Genomic DNA, 17844 nt, shown 5'->3' on the forward strand with positions numbered 1-17844 from the left:
ACTTTGTATGGCTGTTTGTATCATTAATAATAGACAAGAGTTTTCGGTAAATTGTTAGGGTTATTTTAATACATATATGCATACATGAGAATAGTTTCTGAATATGTAACTTTAATACGCAAAGTCACAAATATAAATCCAGGAAAACATCAACATTTAGGTTCAGAAGGTCCAAGAAGATGTATTACCGATACTGTTTTTTTTAGATATTTCATTAATGAGATGTCAAAACATTCTTTATAAAGACTATTATAAATTACCTCAATTTATAACTCAAGACATTAATCAAGTTAAAAATCTTTAGAAGTATTTCAATTTTAAAGTTTGTTTTTAAAGCATATAGTAAAATGTCCAATTCTTAATGTCTAAGATATTCACAAACAAAAAAATTTTAATCTTCTGAATTGAGATCTGATTTTACTTTACAGAAGGGCAAAAACATTCTCCCAATAAATATCAAACACTTTTAAGTTTATAATGTTGAATTTAAAAACTACATTGTAAAATTAACCCCCGAGCTGTGGTTTTATCAGCAAGGTTTTAAGCCACATGGCTTTTAACTGATACCTTCTACATCCCTAAAATGAAACTCTATACATATTCCTCTTGCTATTCTATTTAAACAGTGTTTTAAACTTCAGATAAAAAAGGGCTTACCTTAAGAATCAGTAAGTTCTCTGTCGTTTGTTAGAGTCTTCTCTTGGGGAATCCGCCAGCATAACTTTAAGTCTTACTCCATTCAGGATCTTTCCATGTAAAGTAGTAATGGCATCATTAGCGCTTGCTCTGTCTGCATACTTGGCGTATCCCACATTTTTTCCTGACACAAGGTAAACTTCAATCAGGTTACCAAAACGACTGAAACAAAGTAAAAAAATTAACTGAAACTCATAAATCCACCTGCTTGGGTCTAAAAGTTAGGGTCCATTCTGGACTCCTTCTTCACTCCCCTCCCCACATTCAATCTCTAATTCAAGTCAGTGTTCCTTCTTCAGCATTTCCTCTATCAGTCAATGTATCTCATTCTCACTCATGTCTCTTTCCTCATTCAGACCATCATTATCGACAAATACCTTTTTCACTAGTTTCCCTGCCCTCTGGGCTTGTCCCTCTCTAATCTATTTTCTGCCCTGTCTAAAAACACAAATATGACCATTTTCTCCCTAAAAAATCCCCTCAGCAGCCCAGGGTAAGGACAAACTCCCTAACATAGTTTGCGGACTACTCTTGATATGGTCCTTGCCCTCTCCAATTTCATCTTCCCTTATAGTTGCTCACATTCTTTTCACCTTTTCTCTGGCAGGAATAACTACCCACATGCCCAGCTTTCTTCCCTGGCTAAATTATTTTTATCCTTCAGGTCCTCATGACACCTTGCTTCTTTTAAGAAGTCTCCTTAGTTTCTAAGGTAGGTGACCCTCCTAAGTATTTCACAGCCCGATCATTCCTTTTCCCAACACCAATCTCACTAGGTTCTAATTTCCTATTTTCTTATCTGTCCCCTACATGAGATTAGCTCCAAGAAGAGGAGGCCTGTTTTATTTTGTTTATGCTTTGTTTACATATCTCTTGTACTTCAGTGACTGCCTGGCATAGAGGAGATATTCAGGAAATAAACTAAATGAATCAGTTAAACAAAAGTCAAAATTCATGAACATCTCTGGTATTTTGTGCAGCTCTTTAACAAGCTTTCTAACAAGGCAAACAGAAAAAAAGAGCATAAAGAAAAAGTTAAGGTTAAAGAAGTTATATTAAAAACACAGAAATAAAGTACAGCCTTCCTCTTTTTTATACTTATCATATGCTCTTCCCTACAGAAATAAAGTACAGCCTTCCTCTTTTTTATACTTATCATATGCTCTTCCCTACAATCAAGAATTGTTTACTCAATATAACCCATAAGGCCCCAACAGAGCACTGACAAAATAGGAGACACTTAATAAAGACTATTCAGTTGATTATAACTACAAAGGAAAAGATATGTAAAGAGAATTCTAGAGGACAGGTCTATACAGATGTTTCTTCTATCAAGAAACTAATGATTTGTCCATTCTATGAATGAAGCTTTTCAAAATACTACAACATGTTTTATGTTTCAAAACTAAGTAATAGAAAATTCTCTGTGCAGACTCTAGGGTTTAAAGAATAAAAAAGAAATGATAATATATTTTAAAAGATGATAGAGTAAGGAATTTTTCAACCACAGAACAAATCATCTCAACCTGATAGTTTTGATACAGGAAGTTAAGAGATTGAGAGTGCTTAACATTAACTGGCTTAAATAATTTATATTATAAAATATAACTTTTTGGAATTGAAATCTTACCAGAATATATCCTCTAATACATCTAAAGGTAAAGGATGAGGATTAAATACGATAAAAAGCCTTTCTTTCACAGGAGTTTCAGGAGGGGCTTTTTTTTTGCATGATGGAAGTACAACATCTGTCTGGATTTGAGGCAATTGTGATGCAGAATTTCCTCCAAATTGCTGTTGAAGAGTTAAGTACAAAATGAGAAAAAGAAAAAAAACTGTACTTTGAGAATTTTAAGCCAAGAGCTAAAGAGATGTGTATCATGGCACCTATGTGGTCTTTTACTGTAGTTCTGAAAATTTTTATTATATAGGTAATAAACAAATACTGCATTTATTTTGTACCCTATTAATGCATTGTGAAGGTTTAATTCTTACCTACTTACCAGAAATTGCTGCTGACTTGGGTTGTTCCACACCACTGATGCAAGCTGTGCAGCTACCATCTGTGTTGCCATTTTTCTAAGGAGACTAGAGATAAAAACTAGTAATTTATAGCAAACTAGAAATACTCAGTCTCTTAACAGTAACCTGTTTTGTGTGATTTCCTCAACTGAGTGGTCAGTTGCTTTCTATTTTTATTCTTTAAGTCGTATCACATACACACAAAGCTCAGCTTTAGACACTCTTGGAGTGGTACTTACTCTGCTGCATTACTCCCATCATCAATGAAGGAAACACCTATCCGATTTCCAGGAGGGTACTGAAATCCATGTAACTTGTATTTTGCATAAACAGCTGATGCTACATTAAAATACTGAACCACTCCATGACCTAAGACAAAGAAGAGAATATACAGGAATTAAAAAGAAAGCAGACTGAGTAAACCTAAAGCCTGTGTTGCCACAAAAATGAAACGATATAGGAATAACCTAATATTACACAATTAAGTACAAATTCAAAAGTGTCAGAAAACAAAGAAATCTTTTACTGGGTGCAACAAGTTGTGTTCTTTTAAGCAAAGTGTTTGGTAATGATTTAAATGTGGTACTTTAAGAAGAACGGAATCATAAGCAAGTTTTGTCCAGTGAATTCAATTTTAGGATATTGTTTTTTCTTATATTACAATGAAATACCTCAAAACCAACCAGTTTTTCTTAAGTTTTTATTCTTTGAAATCCTAAAAATTTTCCCTATATACTGATTAGGAAATGAAATGAGAAGTGATGTGTGAAAAGAATACACAGTGATCTTGGCTAGTTACAGTGGTAGAAAGGAAAAGTAACATACACAAAAAACAAAGGGTGGGCAACAAAGGGTCTCAGATCAGATGTCATATTTCACATTCTTTTGGAAGGTTTTCAGCTGAGGGAATACATTTTAGTTCAGGAGGGTGATACTGAAGAGAAGGTTAATTTTATGCTATAGTCCTTATATGGAGAGCCCAGGAGCTTGTAACACAACCTAAAGGTTTTTTTTTTTTTGAGAGGGCATCTCTCATATTTATTGATCAAATGGTTGTTAGCAACAATAAAATTCTGTATAGGGGACTCAACACACAATCATTAATCAACCCCAGCCTAATTCTCAACAGTCTCCAATCTTCTGAAGCATAATGAACAAGTTCTTACATGGTGAACAAGTTCTTACATAGTGAATAAGTTCTTACATGGTGAACAGTGCAAGGGCAGTCATATCACAGAAACTTTCAGTTTTGATCACGCATCATGAACTATAAACAATCAAGTCAGATATGATTATTCATTTGATTTTTATACTTGATTTATATGTGAATCCCACATTTCTCTTATTATTATTATTATTATTATTATTTAATAAAATGCTGAAGTGGTAGGTAGATGCAAGATAAAGGTAGAAAACATAATTTAGTGCTGTAAGAAGGCAAATGTAGATGATCAGGTCTGTGCCTATAGACTAAGTATTAATCCAAGCTACACAAGGGCGACAAAACATCCACGGATGCAGAAGATTTCTCTCCAAACAGGGCGGGTGAGGTTCTAAGCCTCACCTCTGTTGATCCCCAATTTCTCACCTGATGGTCCCCCTGTGACTGTGCCTGTCTTAGGTTGTTCCTCCCTTGAGGAATCTTACCCGTCTCTGGCTAACCAGTCATCTTCTGGGGCCATACAGGGAAATGTAAAATTGGTAAGTGAGAGAGAAGCAATACTGTTTGAAAAGGTTAGCTTTTTACTTCTTTTCAGATTTATGCCCTGTGGCTTCTATGCCCAGCATTTGTCTTGAGGTATCTTTACCACTTGGAAGAATTATGATACTCGGTAATTTTCGATATGAGGCACGAATTCTACTAAAGGGTTGTAATTAGGAAGGAAGAAGAAAAGCCCCTTCACAAGACACTGGGTTCTTGCAGGTGTGGATGTGGTCTGGATGTTGTCCTGTGTCTTCTGGTCTCTCTTTTAGGAAGAGTTGTATTTTCAAAAATATATGTGGTTTTGGGAGGAGATTTCCGTTGCTCTACTCACGCCACCATCTTGGCTCCGCCTCTCTCCTAAAGGTTTTATATCATATATATATGGGGACCTGGGGAGAATGCTGTTAAAATTAAAGTTCTTCTCTAAACCCAAGCATCACAACATTTTAATGAAATTAAATTAAACCTCAGAAAGAAAATGAGCATAATATTAATTTAAATAGTATTTTAACTATATGTTGATACCTCTAGTAAAAAGGTATTCCAAGGACACACATATTTATTAGGCACTTCTAATCGGAGAAATAATACAGGAAGTAAAGCAACAAATATATTTCAATATACTAAATACAAAACAAATGGAACTACATATGAGTATAACAACAAATGAGTCATAAAAAAAATGTGTGCCTTAGAGTTAGAACAAAGAATGATAGTGTGAGATTGAGTTAATGTTGGAGATGGTCCAAAGTAGTGCAGAGGAGCAGTCCTGGTAAAGACCAGCACTACGTAGAGTAATACTGAGTATGAAGGCACTCCAGGCCTGTCAGGCCACATGACCCAACTCATTTCCCTACTTTCCCTCAACATCTGTGACATCATAAAAAGATTAAGTCAAGTATGTCTACAGTACTGGAACAGATAGCAAATACGAGTTATTTTACCACCCCTTACCTCCAATTCTTCAAAGCAAACCAGTGAACCCATTAGATTACTGAGTGCCTAGTATGTGCCAGGACTTGCAAATTTTTATTGCTCACTCTTATTTAATCTGATTTTAGAAGGTATTAAAAATCCAGTTTCCAGAAGAGGCACAAGAGGCTCAGTCTTGGTAGAAGTCTGCCAAGATCACACAGCTAGGTGACATGGCTGGAATCTGCACCTGACTCTGATGTAAAATGGAATGCCCACCTTTTTCCCATTATGCTTCCATGAGTCCCTTTTAAAAAGGCCTTAAAAAAAAAAACAAAGATGGATTAAGCTAATATTAGATAATGGGTTCAGTCAATTAATTAGTCAACAAGTTCAAATGGCTGATACCAGAGCTTTGCTTCTATTAAAAGGGGAAAAAGAAGGAGGGCAATTAGATGCCTGAAAGGAAGGGAGGAGTTTCATTTGGATTTAAAGTTTAAGAAAGAGACTTAGGAAGAGGAAACTTTAAGGGTTTTGTAACTCTGCCTACCATTAAACAAGAAGAGTAGAGAGACCCAATCCGGAGGTATTTTTGTTGTACAACTGGAAGCACAGAATGCTCTATTTTGTGTAAGTTAAAATATTATTTTTAAAAATAAATGATTCTGTATAATGGAGATATATTTCTAGTGGCTTATTTACTAAGGTATCATTGTATCTGAAAGTTTAAAGTAGAGAAAAAGGAAACATAAAACCCTTACACACATAGTTTATCTGACATAAAAAGTCCCAGTGGGGAAAAACCACTTTAACAAAACACAGTATATTGAAAAATAATATAGACATTACTTTACCATAATTAGAATAAGGATCTCGTTGAACCTCACAATATTCCAATCCTGGTACTATATCAAAAATGCTGAAAAGCTGCTCTTCTGTGAAAGGAACTCTTGACACGACTGACAGACGTTTGGAGATAGCCTCCTGGCTTCTGGAGTCATTCTTGTCAAAACTTGAGAATTCAGATTGTTGTTCTCCAACAATATAAAAAAAGTAAATCCATAAATTTTTATACATTCAAGAATTCCTTTAACATTTTAGGTACTGGAAAATAAAATGAACTGTCATTAAGTCCATTTTATTGAACAAAGGCACTGTATTCTATAGTATGATCTTGGTCATTAGCACTATCAAGAGATCAAGGATGAGAAACCAGACAACTATCCCCACATTCCTGTTTTCAATATAGAAATATAAACAAGAAACATGTAGTCTAATTTCACAGGAGTATGTTCAGTACACAAAACTGCAAAAAATGCAAGTGTTTCACCTACATGAAAGTCTATGCCAAATAACATGTACAGGCCTTACATTCATTATTCATTTTTCCCCTTATCTAGCTTCTACTTTTGTCATTCCTCTCCCTTCTCCAGCCCTACTTTTAAAGTAGTTCAGGGATATAATTTAAGGGCTCATACTGAGTAGATTATCTGTGTATGTCTTTTATACTTTTTGGTTAGCTGCACAGAAGAGTAACTCACCCAAAAAGTGGCAGTGGCATAGTTTAGTATTTTGTTTAGTATTTTGTTAATGAAATAAACAAATGTTATACTAAGGACATGAGGAGTCATTACCAACTTCATAAAAAAAAAATCCCACTACTTTTAAGACTTTTATTCACTGAGATTTAGACTACTGATAAAATAAGTTTTTTAAAAACTCAAATCAGATTGCATATCCTACTTATACCTTTAAAGGTAGCCCACTTACCAAATGGAAACATGTTTACTCTAGGTTCATGTCCCAAAGTCTCCTGTCTCATATTACTATAATAATCTTGTTCCGAGGATTCAGCTGCTTTATTTTTAGGTTCTGCCAAGATTGCCCTAAAACCTGAAAAAAGAGAATCTGTGAATTTCAAACTTCAAAGACAATTTAATAACATGCCTGCAAATATACTTGATTGCTAGTGCTTGGCTTATTTTTTATAAATGTAAGACAAAATTGACAAAACAGCCATCTCCGCCACACCTACTTTGATCTTTGGAAGACGGCAAGAAGTAAATGAGAAACAGCAAGAATCCCAAATTATAGGTCCATGTAGAAATGAAAGATCAGCAATTCTATGCTATCTTTTTTGATCTCTCCCTACTACAGATGACATCATTACTCATTTTCCCAGGGTCCTCAACAACTAAATCTTATTGGGCTTCTTCACTCAACCTGTCATCATGATTTTTCCTCTGAAATACACTTAGAAGATGTTATCATTTACTCTTGACTTCCTTGCCTGTTTTTTGAGTTAGATTACCTTCAATTAATTACAACAACCCTTCAAAAAGTCTCTTTGTCTTTGGGTCAAGGGTTTTAACTAGGCAGCCAAGGATGAGTTTCAAAAGGTGGGAAGGTTCCAAGAACCCTCTGGAACTTTAAACAAAATGCTTATGTATATGTGCATATGGGCAAATTTCATGGGAGATTCATAGCTTTCATCATGTTATTCAGTAGCTGGCTCCAAAAGGCATGAAACCAGCCACTTTGAACTCTTTCTCTGGAAATCCATCCTTGATACTGTGGCTAGATCAACTGTTCTACAACAGTTTTTATTATTTTTATCCTTTTAAAACAATCTACAAGGGAATCTTAATGTGGGCTGAACTCAAATCAGATTGCATATCCTACTTACACCTTTATAACCTACCATACATGACCCAATGTGCCTAATTAACTTTGTTTCATAATTTTTCAGAGCAGTGTTAGCAAAGGCTCTGTGCTAACACTGCTCTCACTGTCTGTCCTGCCTACTCTACACCAGATGAAGAGTTTACCTCCAGATCTGTTCCCATGCTCATTCAGTGCGTTTGTCTTTCTCCACTGATGGACATTTTTTAACATTTTCTCATTTGGCAAATTTTCATTGAATCTATTATAAAAATGGCTGTATCTTTGAGAGAGATCTCAATAAATCTTTCTTGATAGCCTATTACTGTACTTGGTAGTTAGAAGTGACCAAAACAGAAAAATAAGATATATTGCTTGCTTTCAAAGAGCCTTTAAAAAAATTCTTCAATTATCCTTTAACTATTTTTCACCTATTAGATTTTGGCTACCTAATATAGTCATAAATTCCTTAAGTGCTGGAGCTGCTGCATATTCCGTTTCTATCTGTCTACTCAACATATTGGTGAACATACCATTGGTACTAAATGCTGGCTGACTGAGAAATTCAGAAAGATCTAAGAGAATTTTGGTGTGTACCTTGGGGTTACCTAAGAATTCTGCTCATTTACAATAATTCTTTCCAGTAAGTATAGATTCCTATAATAACCTGAAACTAATTTAATTATTTCTCATTTCTATAGGTCAGTATAACTAGAAGTATGACAACAATGAATATTTTCCCTGGCTTCTTTAAAATTCTTATTCTTCTATATATTGCTTATGTACATTTGCAACAGCAGATACAATTAATGTCATTCTAGCTTGAAATTAACCCAATGTATATTTACTTCCTTCTCTTAGCAAACCTGATAAATCCTATCTTTAATCTATATTTTATTACTATGCTTAATACTACACTTAATTCTAAATTAGGGTTTAGGTTCAATGTGAACAAATATTACAGAAAACTCGAGCTTTTTAAATACAAAGAATATTTTTTAAAAATCTGAAAGAGTAGATCAATTTTTCAATACTTAAAATTTTAAAACAGTTTTTTAAAAAACCTATAGAAACAATAATCAAGGTATGGCAACAACATTTTCATCTACTAAGTTAATGCAGGTGCTCATATTTCTCATCAGGATTGTGCCTCAATGAAAGCTTAATTTTTGTCCTAGGACTATATATATATATATATGTATATATATATATATTTGAACTTCCATTACTAGGATTATATTAACAGGAATGGTTATTAGCAAAAAATCAGTATTAGATTCAGTTATTTAGAATAGTAAGAATTTTTTTAAAACTCTTTAACAACATTAGATGAACACATCCTTACTTCGATCACAGCTTTCTATTGCTTGGGCAGCTTGTGATGGTTTTAAGTATCGAACATAGCCCAAACCTTTACTTTCTCCAGTTACTTTATTCTTAATAATGCTGCAATACTCGATGTCTCCATACACCTGTGAGATTTAAAAGACATGGTCTTAGAGGAGTCAAATTAATAAACTGAACAGATTATTTCAGGACTAACTTAAAATTTACTTGTGCTTCTTGCTTGCAAAAAAAGAAATCAGAATTTAGTCATTTTTAATAATACAATCAAAGTCCACAAACTAATGAGACACTAGCAAAATAACCATTAGGATAAAACCAAATAACATTACCAAAATAATGATAACTTTTATTTACTGAGCATTTGCTTCATGTATGTTATCCTGCTCTTAACAACAACCCTTTACTATAAAATCCTGCTTATTTCAGACAAGGACCTTAGAGAAATCAAGTAACCTGCCTAAGTCATGAGGGAGACTAGGAATTTGTACATGGTCTGGAAAGCTCCAAAGTTTTGCTCAGTGGTGGTTAAGAGCAGAGGTTCAGGAATTGAACCCTTATTAACTGGACAGCTTAGTTAACCTCTTCATGTTTATCTCCTTATCTGTTAAATGGGGCTAATAGCTGTACCTACCCTCATTGGGTTGTTTTAAGGGTTACATGAACTGATGTATACCTAAAGTGCTTATTAGGGTCTGGAGCATACTAAAGTCTCAGTAAACACTAGCTATAACAACTTGTCTGCTTTCTAACAGGAGCATAAATGACTGTGTATTGTTTTGAAGGAGAGCCTCTCAGAGTACATCTCTAAGACACAGCAGTTCACTCAGAAAGGTAATTCAGTATGTGAGAACTATGCAGTAAATAAACTAATGGGATACAAATTCTTAGTATTTATTTATTTTATAAAATTCTCATGTGAGCAGTTAGCAACTTAATTACTATACATTTAGGTAAATATGTCACATTTGTTCACTCAGAGAAAAATTTACAAATATATAAGGTAAAAACATCTCTCTTACTACTGGAAGACATATGGAATGTGTATTTTTGGTATTTGCTATTTCTGAATTTTTTTATTCAACTCTCAATTGGGGTAGAACAGAGGAAGTTTGAAAATTACTTTTTACTAATTGTTTTCTCTTCTTTCTTGCTTGTACTGGGAAGATTAGTAGAAAAAGGATAAAAAATTACAAATAGAAACAATTTAATAATTGCTTTTTAATAATTTTTGTGAAAGTATATCACTGCATATAAAAGTCAACAGCTAATAGATTTAAAATTGTTTTCAAATTTCACTGACTATAATCTTGCTATAGTTTAGAGCTGTAGTTAGATTTTTTCTTTAAATGTAACCCCTTCAGACAAAAACTATAAAGGATAAGGCTTTCTGTGAATAAGCACAACACTGACATGCATAAGCTTGCAGTAAGTACTAGGTAATAGAGTTCACACACCCAGGCCTTGCCTGACTTACTTCTACTTCAGTAAGCAATAGAGAGAGGCAATAAAGAGGCGTGTATAAGAAAATGCTTTGAAATTTTAAACACCAGGAGCAGCTCCGGATTCAGACAGCCTAGGTTTAAATCTTGACTCCACCAGCTACTAGGTATGTGAAAACTCTAGAGTTTCATATTTTATTTTTCTAAATCTGTATCTTTATTATTATATGGGTATGCAGATGAGGGACATCATCATTAATATTTTCTAGTTTATATATATATATATTTCTATTAAGGTTCTATATTGTTTAAAAAGTTAATTTATTCTAGGTTTAACATTTAAAAACTAGATTGAAATAGATGACTTAAACACAGTTATTTAATTCTCCCCCACTAAGCTAATGATCTAACATAAACAACACTTAAGATTTATTAACCATACAACCAATTTTGGACAATAAATTATTACAGATGCTAGCTGATTAGAAAAGTACCTTAAATTTGTCCCGTAGATCTTCTTCCGTGTAGGACTTTGGTATCATAACAAATATCCTTGTAAGTTCTTCATCTTCAACATCACGGTGACTTCCAGATGATCGGGACTGAGCAATGAAAACCTAAGAAACAAACAAAATCCCCAAAACAATGTGGAAAAATCAGTTAACTGTTTCCTTATTTCTTAAGTATACTTATTTCATTATTAGTATGAGATTCCTGTTGGGTTAAATGCAATGCCATAGGGTCTTTAAAGCAATTTTTATTGCAATGCCTTTTTAAATTAATTTTTATTGCAATACCAATTTTGTTGTTTTTACTTTAGTGTTTTTGTTTCTGAAGAGCAATAATCAGTGCACTGAAAAAGAATATGTACTCTGCAGTTGCTGGCTAGTGTTCATGTATAGTTGACTAGTAATGTTAACAAAATGTTATACATCTTTACTGATTCTGTCTACTTGTCCTATCTGATACTAAGAGAGTAGTATAAAAATCTGTGGATTTATCTTTCTCCTTTTAGTTCCATCAGTAATGCATCACATATGTTGAGGCTCTGTTACTGGCTGCACATTGTTATGTATTTTTTGACTGACATTTTTATACTTACAAAAGTACCCCTATCTCTGTTGATACTCTGTGTATGTATGGAAGACCATTGTGTCTGATACCATACCGGCTTTTTTTATCCTTTTACTTTCAACCACTTTGAATCTTTATACTTAAACTGTGTCTCTTGTAAACAGCATTTAGTCCTTTTTCATTTTTTAATCTTGATAATATTTGTCATTTAACTGGCATGTTTAGTTCACTTTTGCTTAATGTAATTATCAATATAGTTGGGTTTAAATCTAGATGGTCATATTTTCAATTATTTTCTTTCTAACATCAACCTTTAAGAAAAAGTAATATAACTGTATCCTGAATCATCTCCGTGATCATCCAAATGATTTACATGAGAAAGAAAATGCACAGGACAACACGAGGCTCTATTTTCTACTACTAGCAATTTAGTTTTATTGAAATATCATCTGTGACTCTGGATCATTGCTTGGAATTTTAATATGCTTTGTAGTATTGTTTTTATTTAATCTGTAAAATAATTTTGGTTTTACATTATACCAGAGGAATGTTAAAATCTTTAATTAGGATTGTGGATTTGTTTCTAGAGCTACAAGCATATGAATTTTAATAGCTACTTTTAGTTCTTACAACTTGGAAGAAATGTAATACATTTAATACAAAAATACAGGGTCCTTGAGGACCTTTTTTCTTTAAAGGGGGGGCTATATACCATTCAAGTAGGGGAAAATCTGAACCTATGTAACTGCAGAGTGGGAGGCAGCAACTAAAAGGACACGGAACTTAGAAAGCCATCGGATTTCAGAAGTATTGAAAAAGAAAGTCATTATGTTCGCTTGGAAAACAGCTGTCATGGAGGTGGAGGACCCTGCTTACAAGGTATGGCTGGAGACATCCCTACACAGCCTATCTACTTCTAGTTATTCTTTCAATAAACTTACACATATGCCAGGTACTGTATGAGGTATTAGTGATAGGGTATTGAGTAACACAGAAGAAATAGTCCCCTAGAAAGTTAGTTTAGTGAATTTATCAGTAATGAATGGCCAACAGGGAAATATAAGTAGGGAACCTTTATGCATATGGGAAGACACCAGGGGGAAAAAAGAGCCTCAAGTAAGAGTTGAGATTGGAGGAGCTATCAGATAACAAATTTCTAAATTTCAGAAGACTGAAGCATTTCAAATTACTGAAAAGGGAGAAAATGTCTAAGAAGAACACATGTATAAAAACTAAGCACCTAATGGATGATTTCTTCTGAGATTTTATGTTCAGACTATGGGATCAAAATAAGCATTCTTGCAAAGCTAAAAACCAAATTTTTCTCTATTTTCTAGGTTTACCCCTTTTCCCCAGATAATGCAGCTAGTCACAGAATAACTCTTACTTGGACAATCTTTTCTGGCTGTAAGACTGGTGCTATAATTTTCTTATACGTCTTGTAGATCCTTTGGAACTTTGCAAAAGCAAAGTACATGAGAAAAATTGAAGCTGAATTAATTTAATTGGAAATAATGAAAAAAAAAACCCCCAAAAACCTACATTCCAGTGGAAGACAGCCCAAGCTGAAGCTGCTGAAAGAATGAAGTTAAGACTGTCTTAGCTAGGCACTGCAGTGCAACAACCCTCTAGCTCAAAAAGAGCATATAAACTTTAATTGTCTTTGGGAATAACTTAATTTCTTTGTGGCTAAAAAGGAAGGGTACATTTCAGTGTTGGGACTTTTTCTTTTCTTGTTAAGAATTTGATCCAGGAGAAGGGGTTCTATATGTTTCAAATTTGTGGTACTGTTTTTGAGTTGCAGACAAGAGCTCTGTGGTTATATTACACTCAAAGTATAAAAACTCCACAAAGATCATACTTAGAAGATGAAAATTAGCAATCTAGTGTAGTCAGAAGACTACAGCTTCCTGTTATACAGAGCATAATTTAAAAATTGTTTTTACATTTTTAAGGGGCTGTTAAAAACAAAGAATATGTGACAGAGACTTTATGTGGTTCACAAAGTCTAAATATTTACCATGTGGCCCTTTACATAAAGTTTGCCAAGTCCTGATCTAGGATATGCTTATAATTAATTTTATTGATGATCTGTTCTGACCCTTTTCAGAGGGCTGGTGAGGTGGAAAGAGATACAGGGTAGACCTCCAGACTGAAATACCTGAGTCTTTATTATATAAGTCCATAATTAATAATATTCTCCTCAGTTTTCTGTAGTAAATGCAAAAAAAAAGAAAGTTGAGGGAAAACAGAATTTTGTGGATGGCTCCAACTATTTCCACGGATGAAAGGCACAATTTAAGCAACTGTCAGGTTCTCAGGTAATGTCCTGCACTGAGTTCACAGGAAGTAAGGAATGACATCTTGACTATTACTGACAAATAACAAGGATATACTGAGGTCTTACCTTTGTGTCAGACGCTGTGCTAAAACCAAAGATTAAGTCAAATAACTCAAAAATGACCCTTCCTGCCATGTGTTATCTTAATTTTCCAGACAAGTGTAGGAACTTAATATAAATACCACCAGGGTGAACGAAGAGCATGCAAAGAAGAGTTTAATACTAATACAACTACCATTACAATAATTTGGCTCTTAAGGCAGTTTGCTTTTGTCTCCTTTCAAAGAAAAGAGGCAGTAACAAAATGTATGTTAGTAATACCTTCACAAAGAGGAGTTATTTTAAATATTTAAATAATGTGCGGCAAATATGCAATAGCAGAAGTTTTAATCACCTGCACTTAATTATTACATCCATACATGCTGTCGTCTAGTGCTGGGAAAAGGCCCAACAGCAAAGGGCTACAGCTTATTGTACTCTTTATCAAGTTGTTAAACCCCACAACCTGAGAAAAAGCAGAATTATTATCTGTTTTTATGCATGGCAAACCGGGGAGTCTGAGAGAGGCGGATCAGAAAAGTCCTCAAAGCAGGCGAGGGCGAGAGATGGGCCTTGGAACGCCGAGCTCCGGATTAGTGACGGCGGAAGCTGGACCCCGGGCCACTGCAGCGCGGCAGCCCGAGTGGCCGCAGCTGTCTGCGCCGCCCCGGGGGCGGGTATTCTCCCCGCACGCCCCGATTCTGCCTTGCCCGCGGAGGATCTTGAAGCACCTCTCCCCAAGGCTATCGTTCCCTCTCGCCGCCCCCGGAATGCCAGCTGCTGCCAGGGCCGCTCCTGGCAGCGGATGCAGTATCCCTACCCCATCCTGACAGTTTCGGGTGAAGGAGGCCGGTGAGACCCATCTCCCCACGACACAGCCCCCGCGAGCACCGGACCCGGGCACCCGCACCTTGATGGGCTTGGTGTCGTTGGGGCTGAGGCATTGGCCGTGCATCTCCTCCATAGCCCTGCAAGCCTGAGAGCTGCGAGCAAACTTGACGAAGGCGATGCCCTTGGACTCCTTAGTGTGCTTGTCCCGCACCACCCAGATGTCCTGGATCTCGCCGAAAGGCGAGAAGCGCTCCCTTAGCACCGACTCGGGAGTGTACTTGCTGATCACCAGGAAGATGCGGCTGTTGGGCGGCTCGTCCAGGCTGTCTACACCTGGGCGGAAGCCTCCGGCGCCCGCACAGCTGCCGGCTTCGTCCATGGTGCTTCACCCCACAGCGGGAGGCAGGCCCCGGGCCCCTTCTGCTCTCGTTTCCGCGGTCCCAGCGAACCGCCCCGTCGCACACCAGCCGTTGCAGGTCAGGTGCTCCGCTTCCGGACGAAGGAGGAGTCCCGGGCGGGGCGCGGTCTCGCCTCTCTGTGAGCTGATTTCCGGGACGCGGCCTGCAGCGCCCCCAGGCGGCCCGGGGGAGCCTCTTCGGTCCAGGCGTCCCACTTTGGGGAACGGAGCCCCAGACGTCAGGCTGGTCAGAATGGGCCGGTCTGGTGCACAGGCTTTCCCGCTACTGGCTTTACTCAACCCACAGAGCCCAAGAATTCGATCTCTAAACTTGCCATCTTGGTTATAAGTTCAAAAGAAGACCACTATAGCACAGTGTTAAAACTGTACAGTCTTAGAGCTGAAAGGAGTCTTTGGGATCATCCAATTCCAGCTTCATTCATTGAGAAAGTTGAGATGAGGAAATTGAGGCCCATGAAACAGCCAGAGGTAATGGAGATACAAATAACAGATCCCAGACCAGAACCAGCTCTGTCGCAGCTTCCCCAGAAGCACCCATGGGGGTTTAAAGGGTGAAAGGGTGGACTCCTCAGCTGTGGAACTAGGAGAAATTGTAAGGTGCAAACAAAGTTGAATATGCACTAACTTCTAAGACGTCTGGTTAATGGGCCTTAAGGAGAGGTTATCAGAAAACTAGAGAAATCCAGAAACAAGGCCTGGATTTAGCAGCGGCACTGGAATAAACTGACAAGAATAAACCAGAAAGTGGTCCAGGAGCAGAACTCTTTGAATGTTCAAATCCAGACTGTTAAGACTCAGATGGCTTTGAAGTCAAACAGATAAATACTATTTATTGTGTGCCACGCTCTATGCAAGGAGTTGGATGTACAATGAGGACAAGGAAAGAAAGGACCCCTGTCCAAGAGTTTTCTTTCTGTTGTGGAAGACTTAACATGGAAATACATGATGCAAAGTAATGTTATACTGTGTTAAATGGTTTTGCCACTGAATTGTGTGAGCTTGGAAAAGTTACTTTGTATATCCAACTTCACTTACCAAATGGAGTAGTTGTCAAAGTTAATTAACTAATTCATCCATTCATTTAAGCAACAAATGCTTTTGACTGCTATGTTTTAGACACTGTGCTGTGCTCATGTGACATAGTATTAAACAAAATGATCACTCTCCTTCCCTTATGAAGTTAATAGATCAGGCTTGTATAGTTAGGATTTAAATGAGATAATATATGTGGAGCTAACAGTTTAGGGATCAAAAGAGATAACATGTGTACAGTGGCAATTTAACAGTCAGGGATTCTAAATTCTCAGCTTGGCTTTAGCAGATTATGACAATTTCTACATGCATTACATTCCTCATGTGTAAAATGAAAGTTCTGTTTACTCTGGAACTTAGCAAGTCAAGGAAGTATTTTCTCTTAACTTTCATTTTCTCTTTAACTTACCCAGATCAGTCAAATGAATGAAAACAATGTGGAAATGTAATAATTTTATCGATGTGAGACAGTATAGATTCTAGCACACTAGTGCCATCTAGTGGAATACATATAATTTTCTTAAACTGCACAGACTAGGCAATTTCTGTTTTTTTGAGAAATGAGATTACTGATTGGTATCCTGAAAATTTTAGACTGGTAGAGTAGTTAAACTTTTTTTTAAATAAGGGATAAAATATTTCATAAAACAAATCAGGAACAAAAATATTGGGAGGATGCTGGTAAAGCAAAATTTCTTGACCATTCAATCATGTGAAACACCACATATTAATGGAAAATAATTTATTTACACATTACCAAGATATAGTAAATATATTTTTCTTTTTGACTGATTTATTCATTTTAAACAGATTGAGATAAAACTCATATATCATACAATTCACCCATCTAAAGTTTTCAATTAAGTGATTTTTTGTATGTTCAGAGTTGTATAACCATTAGCACAATCAACTGTAGAACATTTTCCTCACTCAATAATGACAGATTTGTCATGTTTCAAATCATATAAAATTATATTTGAAGATGAAACACATGTAACCAAAACAGCTGAAAATTTCTGAGCTTTGGAAGGATGATTACTAATTGGTCTTATACTAGAGAAAAGATGTGCTGGGCATTTGTAGATTACATTTTTTCAAGGCTTTAAAACATGTAGCCTGTAAGTCACAGTTATTGAATGTTAAACATATATTTATGCCACATTAAATTCAACTTTCCCTTGAAAGTTTTATTTTCCAAAATACTTACAAATTTCTTTTTAAAAAACAAGATATGATGGGGGGGACTTCGTGAAGGGGGGAGCCTAGTAAACATAATGTTCTTCATGTAATTGTAGATTAATGATAACAAAATTAAAAAAAAACAAGA

The 17844-nt window shown here is 35.8% G+C and overlaps 1 protein-coding gene across 2 annotated transcripts; it reads right to left on the bottom strand.

Annotated features, from left to right (window-relative positions):
• Positions 1-657: 657 nt before the first annotated feature.
• RBM45 (RNA binding motif protein 45) lies at positions 658-15570 on the bottom strand. Of its 2 annotated transcripts, none has more exons than XM_057503891.1 (9): positions 15147-15570; positions 11277-11399; positions 9342-9468; positions 7106-7228; positions 6190-6369; positions 2958-3087; positions 2700-2784; positions 2327-2490; positions 658-820 (listed from the first exon to the last, which is right to left on the bottom strand). In XM_057503891.1, the coding sequence occupies exons 1-9, from the start codon at positions 15444-15446 to the stop codon at positions 775-777; spliced, it is 1278 nt and encodes a 425-aa protein (XP_057359874.1). In that variant the 5' UTR covers positions 15447-15570; the 3' UTR covers positions 658-774. The 2 variants fall into 2 exon arrangements, with proteins under 2 accessions (XP_057359874.1, XP_036735308.2); XM_036879413.2 differs by having other exon boundaries at positions 658-858; positions 15147-15569.
• Positions 15571-17844: the final 2274 nt, after the last annotated feature.

The sequence above is a fragment of the Manis pentadactyla genome, chromosome 6 (genome assembly GCF_030020395.1).
Source record: "Manis pentadactyla isolate mManPen7 chromosome 6, mManPen7.hap1, whole genome shotgun sequence".
Lineage (NCBI taxonomy): Eukaryota > Metazoa > Chordata > Mammalia > Pholidota > Manidae > Manis > Manis pentadactyla.